Genomic DNA, 16091 nt, shown 5'->3' on the forward strand with positions numbered 1-16091 from the left:
CTTTCTGCACCCTTTTTGTAAGTATACACTTTTGGCAAGTTTCGAATCATTCATTTTTGCTTCTAATATAAGGATATGTCATCTATCGTGTTCGTGTATCACTCAACTCAAGTTCCAAGCAAACAAGAGGTCTGTAGCTGAGGAGAGAGCAGGATGGAAGTTGGGAGGTCTGAGGGTTCTGAACTCATACTGGGTCTATTGAGGTTGGGAGGAAAAGCGACCCAAATAACAATATCTTTACACCATTGATGGTCCAAGACTTTTATTTTGCCATCCTGCTATGAGTTTTCTTGTTCCTATGCTTGTGCACTTGTTGTGCTAAGCCTGAGAAGGGATTTGACGGTATCATTTTTGTAGGTTGAAGCCTCTTCATTCCGAGCTCAGAATTTGCGATGATAATCCGGCGCTTTACAAGATGTTGCTTGTTCTTAGGAAGAAAACAACCACAGTCAGGGGCTGGAAATTCCATAATGTTCATACATGTTATAGTTATGGATGCTATTCTGTATGGATTTCAAATTTGGGATATTTAAAACTCAGTCTTATTGATGTTCTTGAGGGTTAGTTATGCTGACAGTATTTAACAATCCTAGAGCCAGTCTGATGGTGGGTTTCCTTAGGATCATTTACTAGAGGATTATCTGTTATCTAGAATTCGAAGATCTAGTTAACTTGCATCTTTGGAGACAGTTCATCATTCTATCATCTGAAGTATCTACCATCATATTATCAACAAACGACTTTACTCCAAGATTGAATCCTCTCTAGTTGTATGATAATTCAGTGAGCAAATGATCCCATAATAAATTTAATATTTACATTTACTACCAAAGCATGGCCCACACTGAGCTCTGCAAAATTTAACATCTAATAACACTCCTCCAGATCCTCGAGCATCCTCAGATACATGTGCAACCATTTGCATCTCCTATATTCTGCTCTGGTTGTTTTATGCCATATAAATCCCTGTTGAAGCATCAAAGCCTGCAACTTTCTGTGGCTGAAGCCAGCCTCACCATTTCCAACCTTTTAACAGCAAATCATCCTTGCTATCATGGCTCTGCGAGACTTTATACCATATTCCCTAGCCATATATCTTAAAAGGTATACTTTTGCATGGATGTTTACTCGCAGCTATAAGGATTGATGTTTGAATTACATGCACTGATATCCTGATACAGTGAAAGAAAACCAGGTGATGAAAAATATCCTTAAAGTTGATACGCTTAGTTGAAGTGATGAACTGGAATCTGGAAAAGAAAGACACATTTATATGTCATAGAGTGGAAGAAGCAGCATAACCGGACTACCCTCGAGAACAAAATACATGAAAGCATCATCATTTGGGACAACTGTTCCCTTTCTGTTGGAGAGAATAGTGAGAGACAGATTTTGAATGTTAACTAGATTGACAAGACCTCTTCCATGGTAACAAAACGGCCTTTCTCAATTGAAAGTTGACCTGCAACACCAATGGCAACTGCGAGAAACCCGTCATTCAAGTCAACAGCAGGGGCACCACCACCTTGAGCTTTGACTGCAGACAGGAAGTTTAGGTGTTCTAAATAGCTCGATCCATGATGCAGTCCGTCATATCTGGAGAACACAAACTATTTAAATCATTGGAGGCTATAAAAAAAAAAGGAAAAGAAGAGAAAAAAAAATAAGAATAAATGAACCACATCAAGCCATTCAGAATCAAAGTCATGTTAGGATATGAGAATGATAGGTTGTTGCAGAATGGAAGGCAATGAATCTTATAAATTTTTTACATCTTGACATGTTTAAATTTTATAAATTTAGTCTGATATAGCTGGCATGAGTGTGCTTTCACCTGGTTCAAAGATAATTTTATATTGCAAGTGGGTGTTCTATCAATATCAATAGTTAACCTCCACATCTGCAGTGCAACAACTGCTATTGTTACTGGCTTTAACAACTCTTATTGCAGAAAAGCTTGAGATCCACATCATCCTACAGGGAAGAACTTTAAAAGCAACACCCGGTGCCACTGGTTCTTTCTTACATGTTCCCAGATTCTCATCCATCTACCTGAAGATCTAGCATATGATACAAATCAATATCTGCCTGAAATCTCATGTAACACGTCTTGATATCATAACCATTCAGCTGATCCCCTAAACTTTTCTCAATGTTGATGATCAAATCCTGCCTAACCATGCTCTAATGATCTGGAGGCGTGGATGACAAAGATCAACCCGCTCGGTCCATGGTGGTAGAAGACGGAACACCAACTACTGTGGAGTGTCGCGGGTGTGCACACAAAGAGAAGAGAAAGGTCCGCTGGGGTGGCTCCGGCCGAGCCTCCTCCGATGCTTAAGTCAAGCAATGCTTTGTAACAACAACGTGAAATAGCAAGAGAATAAAAACTATCAGAGTATAGTGATCTTCCTAGATCGTTAGGCCTTGAGTATATAACCTGGAGTACTTGGCCCGGAGTGCTCAGCATGGGAGCTCAGCATTGGAGTGCATCCTAGGAGCTCGTAATGGGAGCTCGGCCTGGAGTGCTCAGCATTAGAGCACAGCCTGAGAGCTCGGCCTGGCTCTAGTCAGATGCCGCAGGTCCCGGTCTCCAGAGACTCGCATCCTGATCACCAAGGATACGCGGATTACAAGTGCAGACTGGGAGCTCTGCTTGGAAGCTCCCATGGCTCTGGTCGAATGTCGCGAGTCCCGGTCCTAGGGACTCGCATCCTGATCAACAAGGGTGCGCGGACTGGGAAACCTCCAAAGAGTCACATCCCGGTCTATAGAGACGTGCATCCCGTCTACAGAGGAGATAGTGTGCAAGAATGGCTATGGAAGAGGAGCTGGGTGCAGAGATAGCTACAAGAGCTTGTCACCATGAGAGCTTGTCGCCATGAGACCTTGAGAGCCTCTCATTGAGAACTTGTGCTTGGAAGCCTCTGGCTGCTCGTTTTCTCCCCCTTTCTCCCTCCCTATGCTCCTCCCTCTGGCTTTGTTTATAAAGAGGAGGGAGCATGGATCCGTCATGATTTGGGAACAAAAATCAATAGATTATTGTATCTTCCTTTCTTATCTGTGGACCCCGCCAAGGATTCGAAAAGATTTGAAATCCAATTTTTTTCAAAATGCTCGCTATATGTCGACCTGTGATGGGTGGATTAGATTTAGGCCACATCACTCAATATGCACTAGAGTTGTTTACTGATCCCTACTTCTTCCTTGTTTACAGTTACAACCTTTGACCAGTCTTTATCTTGCGCTGTTCTACTAAATACACCACACTCATGGCAACCTAGTATATCAAAAAGAACTATAAAGGTTTGACAGCCCATCCATCAATTTTTCTGGTTACCAGATAGTCTTCACCATTACCCATCACAAATCATGAGGCAGCCTCATGGACAGGCCAAAATATTATACCATGAAAAGAAAACATATCACCAATTATATACCAAGTACTTAGATTATAACAAATTTTGGCCTGGATCTCTTGATCAGTTGGGCTGCATAGCTCTGTCCAGTTAACAACTAATTCCAGGCCCCCATCCCCCTCTTTTGTGTTTCATTTTCTTAGTAAACATGACAGCGCATGAAGCTCCACATAAGATATCATGTTATGTTCTTGGGTTACTATCTTACAATGGTTTGACATCATAAATTTGAGAAATAAATAATCCTCTTCTCATCAATCAGCACTCTATCATCTAAAACTAACATCCACATCTTCCTAAGCAGCAGCAGCAAATCCACCTATGATTAGTGTAAGAAATATGGACCCCGTGTAAGTCCCCATAAAGCATAACTAACTGAAAATTTACTAGTCTCACCAAAATTACTCCTAATGGTTGTTGACACCCCAAAATATGCCTCTAACAATTTCAAAATACCTTCTTCTTTAATGCCTGCCAAAGTACCTCTCTAATTACTCTATCACATGCACTTCTTAGTGCCACAAACAAATCCCGCTTCCTTTCAACATCTGCTCCATTCACAATTGCTCCCGTCATATAAAATAATATTTCTTGAAATTGACAGTGACGAATTTTGTTAATTTCTGGAAATTTTCATGTGCTCGGTAAGAAAAAAACGAAAGAAAGAAAGAAAGAAAAAGGATGACAGCAGCACCACCACATCAAGGTGTCCCTCAATCTGAACCCTCTTTAGAGTATGGGCTGTAAGCATCCATCTCGAACGTGCGAATCCTTGTTAAGCAAATCATCTTGCTGTAGAGGAAGGTCTTAAGCCATCGACACACACAAGTCTCAATTTTCAGTCCCTCTCACAAGATTATGAAGGTAAGAGAACAACTCTGTTACAACGATTCACTGCTTCTCCCACAATCATGGAGAAAAACAATATATCGGTTTCTTACTTTCCCTAATTCTGCAGTTGTACAAATCAATCCACTGATATACCACTTGACTACCCATTTGACTACGACAATGCAGATAGGGGGAAAAGCTGAAGTAATAGCCCAAGAAAAGATAAAGAAAAGTTAGCTGGGTTCTGTTGTAAAGTATAATTGGACTTAGTTAGCCGCACTTACATATAGAGGCCCTTCTTTGGATAAGAATAATAGCATGAAGGTCCAAATGGGGCACCTAAGAAAACAGCTAGCATAAGCCTACATAATAACCAGCGTGAACAAACCTGCTGAGCAGCCAGTAAGTTTACTGCACTAGACTTTGCTGTATTGCCACTAGTGTGCGGCCACCTTGTCAACCAAATGAAGGGCTCCTTCTTTGATTTGAATATGCAATTAAAACGTTACCTAAAAGCAAAATAAAGTACTTACAAACTTATATTAGAAATTTATTGGCTCTAGACTGTGACCAGCTAGATTAGACTTTCCAGATGAATCAAACCATTGATTCTGTGGTATGGATTCTCCTTTATATATACTTTAAGAGGCTAATTTACATCATTATTAAGCCTTATTCTAATGGTTCGCTTGCTATCGAGCCAAATTTTAACTTCTCAACATGCAGAACTATCGAGAAAAAAATACTATTGCACTTCAAACAAATTTACAAATCAAACAGAAAATGTGAGCATAATTTATGTATATAATAATAAATGATAATACATACTTGATTCGTTCATCCTCTGCTTTTATTGTCATGACTCCAGCCCTCCCTGCTGCTCTGTTGCCAACACGCACAACACTCTCAGGAACAAAGGCCTCACCCTGTAAGCAAATTCTGAGTTGCTCCTCAGTAGAAGCAATATATAATAGTACAAATCCCACTCTTTTTTATGCGTATCGTTTTTTTTGTGTGTTTGAGAGAAATGGTAGGAAATACCAGCACACATTCCATGAGAAATGAAATGGATAGAAAAGGAGAGAAACAAGAAGAAAAAAACACTGGGAAGGAAAAATAAAAGAAAATCAAAAAGGGGAACTGGATTATCAAACATCATTACATTGAGGATTAAAAATGCAATGCCAGGACAAAGGGAACTAGTTTATCAACTAAATGCTGTGACCAAACTAAGACCACTCAACTAGTGCATAAATTGGCAGCTGATAAGAATATGTGCTAAAGGATTCTTATGAAAATTCAAGATCAATATCTTAAAGTCTTTTGAGTAAAATTACCTTTCCAATGTCACCAACAACAGAAATTTCTTGCTCATTTTTACTGCCTTCAGCAAACATGCAAAGGTCAAGCATGCCCCGAGAGCCATTATCAAATTCTACAATCACATATGCATTATCAATGATATCTGGTACCTATTTGAAGAGTTGAATTGTAAGATATAATGATGCCTGAGGATAAAGAAATATCATTTTGAACATGTTAGATTGTGAGCAGGAGAAAAAAAGGTTGCCGAACATACTGCATTATGAAGCAGGCATGTTTCTATGAAATAGTAAATATCAAAGAGTGGTCCTGAAAGAGTAGTAAACCACTAAGACCCTGCACATAGGAAGTCTCCAGTATTAAACTGATAATTTCTTTTGCTTCAGAATTACATTTAGAGATTCTTTGATGTTATTCCTGCAGTCAAAAGAATTCCACGCATGAAAAGGAAAAAAGAATTCTGTGAAATATCAAGCATATCCAATCATATGTGACAACTTTACCGCCTGCAGAGGACTAGCATATCAGTTCCTTGCCAATTCGCAGCTTTCATTATTTAAATCTACTCGGAGTGTCATGTGGATTCCTAATGCACCAATAGAAATCCTAGTCCTAGGGGTAGTGTAAGCCTTCGAAACCTAGGATTACAGCCTATGATTTGATGAATAAGAATTATTTTTAAGTTTATTCTTTAGTGATTCTTCTCATACGATGCTCACTCTATAAACCTAAAGGTACCAACTCTATGACCGCAAGAAAGGAATTTGGTTCTGATTGGAGGTGGTAATCCAGCAACTCTCAGGAATCATCAGTGTTAAACCCTAAGAAGATTTGAGTTAGCGAGTCAAAGACAAAGGGTGCAAACTCTTACAACAATGATTCCGCCAAGCCTAAGTACAGATTTGATTTCCTGGATTAGAAAACCCTAATCTTCATTTTGTACTTGCCTTCTTGGGGTTCATTTATTTAGAAATACCAAAGAACATTAGTTCTGTATAGATCTTACATTTTATTAAAAACAAAGGCTTCCACCTCGATAATTTGATCGAGCACACTTGATGTCTAAATACACATGCAAATTTGATGCACTCTGAGCGGTCAAGTTGATAAAATTGCTCCTAACTGGCAGCAATTGCTAGTAGTGACCATCACATATGTCTAATCATGCTTTATGGGTTCAAAATACATACAAACTATGTAGATCTTGCTTACAATTCATGATATTTTCATTAGGAAAAACCTTAATGTATATAAACATACAGATATGTCAAAAACTTTTTTCTTTTCTTAAGAAAAATGGATGAAGCCTTCTACTCTGTCAAAATGAAATATAAGAACTGAGCCCAAAACCTCAAAAGAGGACGACCAACCCAGCACCATCTCAATTAAAGGTTGAGCATCTAGTTCGGATGGATCAGAAAGCCATGGAGGGCAACAACATAGCAGACAACAACACAACAACACAAACACGTGACTGACTCAGACACCCAAGCCATAGGAGGGCACAACAAGGGCCAAGCCAAAACTCAGATGCCGCAAAGGGCTGTAAAATAGTGGGCACCTAACAACAAGGATTCAACTAGAACATCCATGCCATGAAGGGCAACAACATGGGTTGGTCCCAAACTAGATGCCACAATAGGCTACAACACAATGGGCAACCACACAGCCAGGCCCCAACATGGAAAACAAGTTGGCTAGGCTCCACAGCAACTTGAGACATCGACACAACACTCATCAGCAACAACATGGGCCAAGCTCAAACATTCAAAATTCCAACTCAACGAAGAACTTCTCAAGCTGCACACACAATTGTGCCCCTTGTGTGCTGACTGCAACAACAACGAATTAGATTCCTAAGAACTCTCATAGGCCTTCAGGATTTCTAGAGATACATGCCATCAACTTCAAGTAGAGATCCTCCTAAGATCAACTAAAGTATTCTATAGAGATGTAATCCCTCCCCAAACAACACCATACCAAGTCTATAGGCATCATCATCTGCCCCTTCCCCTACATCACCGCTGGTGTCACTGCCACCCACTTCCTAATGATTATTTCCAGTACCAACGTCAATTGTGGCTCCTTCCGCAAGCACACCCCACTGCACTTAGTGCCGCCAGGCACCAGCATCCATACCACTAGTGAGATCAGTCTAAGGGAAGGATATTGTGACCATCAATATCATTGAGAGTATCAAATGAAGTGGATCAGGAACGAAGATTGATGATCGAGACTATGGGAAGAGGAAGGTCAGGATGGTTGCTCCTACCAGAGCCACTCCAAACGCCATGGCTTCTACCATCACCGATGCTGCTGCATGAAGCACAACCCCGCTCCGTTGCTAAAACCCAAACTAAACCCATTTGAAAATCCAAGTAAAACAGAAAGAGAGGTCAAGAAAAAGGAAATATGCGAGGAGAGGAGAGAGGTGAAAGGTCCATAGATGACTGGCCAGCCAAAAGGGAATAGCTGCGTAGGGATTTAGTTCCCTTCCTTGGGCACAAAAGAAACCACCCCTTTTCCCAGAGCTTCTCTCTCTAGAAAAGCTAGAAAGAGAGGAGCTCCCTCCATACTATTTTACAAAAATCTCAAACTTTAATTTTAAATTTTTATTTGTGCACAAAAGTTTTCTGACAAGGTGAAATTCCTTCAGAGAGTTTACCAACTATAACCTAGTAAGTATATAATGCGTAAACTGTCTCCAACTTAGCCCCTTGTAATCTTTGACTAATAAAGTTCTGAGTACTCAATTGCTCCTCCAACTTACTTTTCTTACTCCTCGTATTTGGTCTTCCAACAACAATCTTGGGTATGTAGTCTAGTGAAGCTAAGTACACTTATGAGAGCAGCCATACTCTTCATATAATCATCCTCAACCTAGCCCCGCAAGCAACCAATGTAAAGTGATAGAAAAGATCCAAACTAATTAGAGGTAGACTACATGCAACCTTATAAAGAAATCAGTTCAATTTAGGCACTTTTTATTCTTTAAGAAACATACTTCAATTTCCACTCCTTGTCTGCAACGTTTTATTTGAGGAACCTGTGCGAGGCACCAATATGACCATACAAGAAGCTTATTCCAGATGTATGATCACTACTACTACCGATAACATTTTACACACAAGATGTACATCAGGGGGAAAGTTACGAAAATCATTAATGAAAATATTCATTGATATCTAGTATAAACTATGAATAATGATGTTTCTCTTCACTAAAGAGGATGTAAATAATGATGTTTCTCTTGACTAAAGAACATGGAATCAATCAACAACACATACTTAATTGAAATAATTTGACCTAAGGATTTGATGTAATAATGCCCAATGCAATCGATGCCTACAATTAGCTAGATCACTACCAATTCCTCGATTGATCCAGAAATCAAGAACATATCTCAGACAACCTATTAGATCCCCAAGCTCTGTATTCAGGATAGATAATAACAAGACAGACGAATTTCTGATCTCCAACAATGTTCCTATTTCATTAGTGAAGGTGAGAGGAACTAAAAGGATTGAAATAAAGATTGAGAAAAGAGATACAGAAATCAACCCTCCCTCTTTATCTTACCTTTTTTATGAGAAAAAAGGAGTAACTGCATACATGTCATTGACCTAGTATGCTTGTATGCAGCATTATTTAATCTATACAATACATCAAATGCTTCTTTACAAAACTCTTAATCAATGTCAAATGTTCTCTAAGTGAAATATATATATATATTCTGTATATACATAAATCAAATACTTGTCAAACTAAGCGAATTATTGGAACAATAGTCAACCACAGGAAAATATTTAAAAACAAAGCTGACCTTTCCATCATAGATTTCATCCTTATGGTTAACATCCATAGACCCAGAAGCCATCACACGAACTGGATTTGCAGCTGCAATCAGCCTCATTAAATCAAAAAAGTGGCAGCACTTCTCAACCAGAGTCCCCCCAGAATTAACATTAAACCGATTCCAGTTGTTGACCTATATGAATATAGCTGTTAGAGTATTTAGATTTTTAAGAAAACAAGATGTACTGAAGACACCATTTCTTTTCTCAGAATTAGCCAAGCACAGATTAACACATACAAACAACCTTATCGTACCTTAACCAGAAAAGGAAAACGATGTTCACGGATTGCCACCATCCTAACTTGCCCAAGTGTTCCACTTTTAACTATCTCAATTAATTTAGCCACAGGAGGCATATACCTGTACTCCAGCCCAACATGCACCAGTATCTCAGGTCTCTGTTTAGCTGCATCTACGACCTATGATGATCAACACGAGGACATTATCAGTAGTAGCCCAAAAAAATTTCTTGTTCATAGAACACGAGGACAAATATAAGCAAACAAAATATGGAGTATATACATGTAAATGCCATAGTATTTAACAATAATGATGATCAACACTGAGAATACACATCACAAAACAACATTATCAAAAGATAAGTGCTGATTTTCCATGAGTGATTTTATTTGTGGTCTTTTAACTTGAGGAAGCTACTATGTATTTTTGTTCTAGTCTACTCACTTTAGGGCCAACCTCCATAATGCTTGAAGTACAACTGATGGAGCACACCCAGTGTTTAGCTTTAAGTGGAAGTAGGATTACCAGTAAGAAAGCCATCAATGACACTTTTCTATGTTATCCTGTCAAAATCAGATGTAAAATCTTGGATCAAAAAGTTTTAACTGTTTTTCATGAGAGCTTGGATCCACGGGTATATATGTTTATATATATGATTCATGAAATTGATTTCTCATGGTTTAAGTTTACGGATGTCAGTTCATGTCATTAAATTATCTCGTGGACAATTTATGGATAAAGTTATAATGGAAAGCTAAAATGTCGAGCATAAAGGAGCTCTTTAAAGAACTTCTTTTTCCAGTGGACTAGATAAAAAGAGAACATGGGGTGTCTTTTATGATCAATTTTCCATATCTAAGTTCTGACCAGTAAGGGTACATCCTTCTAGGAGTCTCAAGCTGACAATGACACACCCTCCTCTCTATTAAGTATTGCCAAGCCACAAGGCCAGATTATCACCATCATTTGTCCAATCCCTTTTTCTCCTTATGTGCATTAGTAATAAATAGAGGTAAGAACAAGAGAAACACAGGTGTGAAGACAGTAATGCTTTGAGGATTGTGAATTGACTACAGCAGAGTTTGCAGTCTAAGAAGGCTATAAGTGGTTGTTCATCACATCACATTCGTCCTCCTTCAAAACTAATTATGGTATACACGTTGAATCTAGCATAGTCCTTTTATGGATATATGAATAATTTCCATGTTTCAGGGTTTTGACCTAATCATGCAGAGACATATCACATGTAGCATCTCCATCCTGATGCATAGTGTATATAAACTGAGAAAACATGTGACATATGGATATAGGATTGCATATGATTACATATGATATAAAAAAGAGCCATCATTTTCTATTCTTTTACTGTGCACCAAACTCACTGTGTTCTTCATTTTCGTGATATCTCTTCAGTAAAAGAAATTTTATCATAAGCTGGATCTTAGTTACCTGAAGTATGAGCATATGCAGGGCAAGTTAAGGTGCCAGTGTAAGGAGAAGAAGATCTCTCCGAAAAAAGGAAAAAAGGAAGCTCTAAGGAAGCAGGTGCCAAAGTGAATTCCCTGAGAAATCCCAAAATGGATGCGGTATTATGGATTAAACTTCCCTGCTGCTAAGAGCTGGATGCATCCTTTTAAAGCATTCCCCCCATGATAAAACTACAAAACTAGAATATTTACACTTCTGGTATGAACATTTCTACAGCCTCAACTAATGTCCAGATTTATCACAGATTATAGTATTTATATTACATGGTACAAGAGTTGAAAACTCTCTCAACATAAAGTTGCACAGACTGTAAGACACCATATAAATTTTCCTGCAGAGCATGATATTTGAGTAGGTGGGGATTTTTACTTCAAAAAAGTCTTCCGGAGTCAGTATTATTTTTCTGATGAAGATTGCTTTTTGAATAGATCAATATCAATTTTCTTAATAGTATTCCAAATATTTTTAAACTTCTAAAATTCATGAAAAAACATGAGACAGGGGGCCTTATATCTTTTCAAAGAAAAAAGCACAGAATTAGTTTTCAGGAACTTTATGAAAATTATTATTTTATGATTATGCTTCTGTTGATTCCAACAAATTGATATAAACATAAAGCTCAGTGGCTTCAAGACTCTTAGTTAATGCTGAACAACATGATGCATCCTTCAATCTACTAATTTACTTCATATCTTTGCGCAACAGACCCAACAATCAGGCAACATGTCTAAACAATGACCTAAGGAGTAACATAGAAAGAGATCCCTGAATTAAATATATTATAAGCTAAAATATACACCAGTGGAAAATTTAAGGCAATATGAACAACAAACAACATAGAAAGGGCTGCCAACATTATGTGTATAATGTAAGCAATTCATAGACATAAAATTTATAGCTGACCTTTCTGCAGTCCTGAATGGTAGTACAAAGAGGCTTTTCCACAAGTACGTGATGAGGTCTGGGATGGCTAATTATATCCATGAGAATCTCAAAGTGAGTCATGTTTGGAGATGACACAACCACCACATCACAGAGTCCACTGTCTAGCAGCTCACGGTGTCCTGAGAATGTCTATATTGGTTTCTAAAATTATTAAAAATTGCAAATCAAAAATAACAATCTTGTAAGAAAAATTCCAGCATCACAGATTTCCCTTGGCATGTGATGACCCTAAAATCTATTCTATTATTAAAAGCAAACTCTCAAGTGGTGCATGAGGCTTTTTTCAGGAGTGTGCACGTCTCCATACATATGCATCGCACAAGGGGAACACTGTTATTTTATAATAGAAGCCCATGCTTAGTCACAAATACAATTTACTCGACTTCATATATATATACTTACTACTTAGATTCAAAAAACAATCTAACAAAATTGCATGGTGACAGCACTAACCATCAAGTTCAAGAGATCAAACTAATACAAAGTCTCATAATTGAAAATGGGACTAGAGGTGCTAAAACATAGATAAATATAGGAGTATTAGTGCTGCATGATTTTCCATCCATCCCAACAACCTGAAAAGCCCCTTATGAATGAAATAATTACAGTATATGGTAGTTTAATAATGAGAAGAAAACTCTGACAACTCATGGGCCAAACACATCAACATGGTCTGACAACAAGTTGCTGCAAGGTAACTAAAAGTTAGAATTGGTTAGCAGATTTGTAGGCCATAACTGAAAAACTCTTCAACCATGATGAGGCTCTTAAAAAACCCATTAAGCATATGTTCATGCGCCATGAAGCAAGAATATCTTCTTACTCTTGTGGATAACCTCCAAAGTCACCATCTCCAGTTCTCTGTATCAGTTCAAAATTTTGGGGTAGGCAGGCACGAGCATGATTATGTATAGCAAAGTGCCATATGCAGCATGCTCTTAAAATTAGCCTGTTTTGTCATGCTGCATGAAGTTTGGCATGCACTGATGGAACCAAGTTTTCCTTTAAAAAAACAAGGTACCATCTTCTTGACATGCTAATTCACGAAATCCAAGGCAATTAACTACAAGCTTGGGGCTAATAACTTTTTAAGGATGCAGAAATATCTTAGGAGAGACCAAACAAGATCATGAACACCAAGAAATCGAGCCGCAATATGCCCATGTCCATGAGACCCCCTCCTGCCCTCTTTGCCCACCTCAAGGTCAGAATGCAGCCTCTGTAGGGGATGCAACTTTGCAGATAGGATGGATTTAGAGGGTTGAAGGAGATCTAATATCAATCAATTTGCTAATGGACCAAGTCCTACTGCCCAAGTTCAACTCTTAAGCTGCAAAGATCACACCATGAAGCTTAAAATGGAATTCCTATAGTTCACATGTGACATCAACATAATTGGAGTATATACATATATAAATATATGCAACAAGGACTCCTTGTGATACAATATTCTAGTAATATCCCATTTGAAAAAACGTGAAAGGATTTGCTTATCACTAGTAATAACTAACCAACTTTTAGGGACTCAAATTTGATCAAATACTCTTTTACGAGTACGAGTTAGACCCAGCTTAGGAAACATTTACCAATAATGCTCATGCAAAAGTTTGTGATTCATCCAATTCAAATAACACTTGCAAATACATGGCAAAGCTTTTATCTTTGATCAAGTCTGTGAGATGAAATTCCCATATTAATTCAAAAAATTCAAAAATGAAATTCCCATTATAAAAAGCTAATAGCAACTAGTCCTTGAATCCCATTATAAGTACACTCCAACTACAGAACATACCCTCACCATAAGGTCTCAAACTGGAAAACTATCAAATGGTGTATAAAAGTAAACTGGGGAGAGAATTTATCCGATCAAAGTGCTCCGCCTGGAATAAATCGCATGCACCGGGCAAGCAATTCCAGGATAACTTGTACAACTATTCCCAATTCTCCAACTCAGTGGAATAATATGGATAGAGCGGACACAAGGTTGATATGCATGTAAGAGAGCAAGAAGTTGGCATACCGTGAGGGGGGGCAAATGGAGGGAACGGGCGAGGTCGAGGGCGAGGTCGAGGGAGGGAGGGTGTGGGTCGGCGACGCACGTGAGGGCGGCGCCGTCGCCGCGGATGTGGGAGAGGTTCACCATGTGCTCCCTCCCCATCATCCCCGCCCCTACAATTCCGTACCGAATCTCTTCCTTCCCCATCATCATGCCTCTCTCTCTCTCTCTCTCTCTCTCTCTCTCGGATAGAAGAAGATGGGGCTCAGATGTCTAATCTGATGACACGATGTAATTAAGGCGACTTGAATGGGCTGGGACTGGCCTCTGACGTTGAGCTTGGCTTGGGGCTCAAAAGGTGGCATAGGCTCTGTCATCAGAGATCATGAGTCTACATTAGTGGCGGCAGATGTCAACAAATTTTCGATGCCTCGATGGTATGTGCTGAGCTCAGAGTCACCTGAAAGAGCATCTCCTTTGCCTGACAAATACTAGATGCAGACCGGCTCATCTTCGAGGGCGACTCGGCCACGGTGATCGATTGGGTCTGGGGTAGAAGTCGTGTGGGCGAGGATAGTCCGCTACTTCTCGATATTTGCATATTACTGCAGGAGTGTGGCGCCCATTAGGCCACACGCATCTATAGAGAAGCGAATGGTGCAACTGATTGGATTGCCTCCTATGCAGCCCACCACTTCGGAGGCTTTGTATGGATAGAGCGTGACAGAGTGCCGAGTTCTTTATCTGATTTGTTGTTTTCTAATTTTGTTGGCCGCATCCACACCTGCAGGATGTAAACTGCTGTTATACCCCCCCCCCCCAAAAAAAAAAAAAAAAAAAAAAAAAAAAAAAAGGGTCTAACCTGACATGGAGGTTAAGTTCAGGTTAATGTTGTGCTACATGGTAGTGTTTGATGAAGTGAGGGGGTGGCATATCTAGGAGTTTTTTTCTTCTTAATTGCTGCCTGATGAGAATGTGTTAATGGAGCTGGCCACCTCCGAGCTTAATGATTGTCATTTCATGGAACTGTCGAGGAGCGGTAAGCCCACTTTTACGAATAATGCTAAAAGGCTTCTTCATGTTGTTTCTCGGAAACTAGGATGGCCGGTCAAGTTGGAATATGTTGTCGATTCCTGCCATCGGTTTGTTTGGTGGAATTGTTATCATATGGAAGAAGGATTTAGGTGATGTTGATTCTCTCTCTATGTCTGGAGAGGTGGCTTGTGGAATTATCTTTGATAGCAAAAGCAAACTAATTGGATTACATGCATTCCCAACTGGTTTTGTCACTACTAATTGGAGCATAATCAAGGATAATATATGTAAGCCTATCCTTCACTTCTTTGACCCTGGGTGTATGCCATCTCTTGCAAGACCCCACTCATTTGCTAGATTTCAACGGTTGCAAACTATAGTGAAGATCTGCAAATTTTCAACTCATCAGTCTTTACACCACGCTATACAGAAACTCTTAGAAGAATTTGTGAATAGGCTCGAGTCTCTTTTATTTAAGATTAATTATTGCTCAAGACCAGGCTAGGTTCTTTCCTCTAGATCAATATGGAACAATATTTGGCTTTCTCATGAGCTCATTCACTCAGCTTCTTCGTAAAGCCCCTGCATTTGAGGCTCAGATAGTGATTAAGTTAGACATGGCACGTGCCTATGACCGCATGAAGAGGGATTTTGTTTGAAGTGTCTACTCATCTTAGGGTTCCATCCACAATGGATATCATGGGTCATCCGATGCACATCCAGCCCTAATTTTCAAGGTCCTTGTTAATAGATAGCTTGGACTTCGTCGAGGTTGTCCTTTATCTCCATACTTGTCCATTATGGGTCAGATATTCTTTCACAAGTCCGTCACACAAAGATGTCAAAGGGCGGAATGAGTTTAGGACCTGATAGCCCTGCTTCGCCACACTTTTTTTATGCTGATGATTGCTTATCATGTTCTAAGGCAGACCTTAACCAGTGTAATGATCTCTTGACA

At 39.2% G+C, this 16091-nt stretch overlaps 1 protein-coding gene across 4 annotated transcripts; it reads right to left on the reverse strand.

Moving 5' to 3' along the window:
- Positions 1 to 1196: 1196 nt before the first annotated feature.
- On the reverse strand, positions 1197 to 14338 carry LOC103717389 (uncharacterized oxidoreductase SP_1686). Of its 4 annotated transcripts, XR_003387565.2 has the most exons (8): positions 14123 to 14338; positions 12061 to 12231; positions 9684 to 9848; positions 9397 to 9561; positions 5588 to 5722; positions 5079 to 5176; positions 4639 to 4759; positions 1197 to 1596 (listed from the first exon to the last, which is right to left on the reverse strand). XR_003387565.2 is itself a non-coding variant. In XM_026808553.2 (7 exons), the coding sequence occupies exons 2-7, from the start codon at positions 12160 to 12162 to the stop codon at positions 1404 to 1406; spliced, it is 858 nt and encodes a 285-aa protein (XP_026664354.2). In that variant the 5' UTR covers positions 12163 to 12221; positions 14123 to 14338; the 3' UTR covers positions 1197 to 1403. The 4 variants fall into 4 exon arrangements, 3 of the variants coding, with proteins under 3 accessions (XP_026664354.2, XP_026664353.2, XP_008803977.3); XM_026808553.2 differs by lacking the exon at positions 4639 to 4759 and having other exon boundaries at positions 12061 to 12221; XM_026808552.2 differs by lacking the exon at positions 4639 to 4759 and having other exon boundaries at positions 5079 to 5132; positions 5588 to 5685.
- Positions 14339 to 16091: the final 1753 nt, after the last annotated feature.

This window comes from Phoenix dactylifera, chromosome 18 (genome assembly GCF_009389715.1).
Source record: "Phoenix dactylifera cultivar Barhee BC4 chromosome 18, palm_55x_up_171113_PBpolish2nd_filt_p, whole genome shotgun sequence".
Taxonomy (NCBI): Eukaryota; Viridiplantae; Streptophyta; class Magnoliopsida; order Arecales; family Arecaceae; genus Phoenix; species Phoenix dactylifera.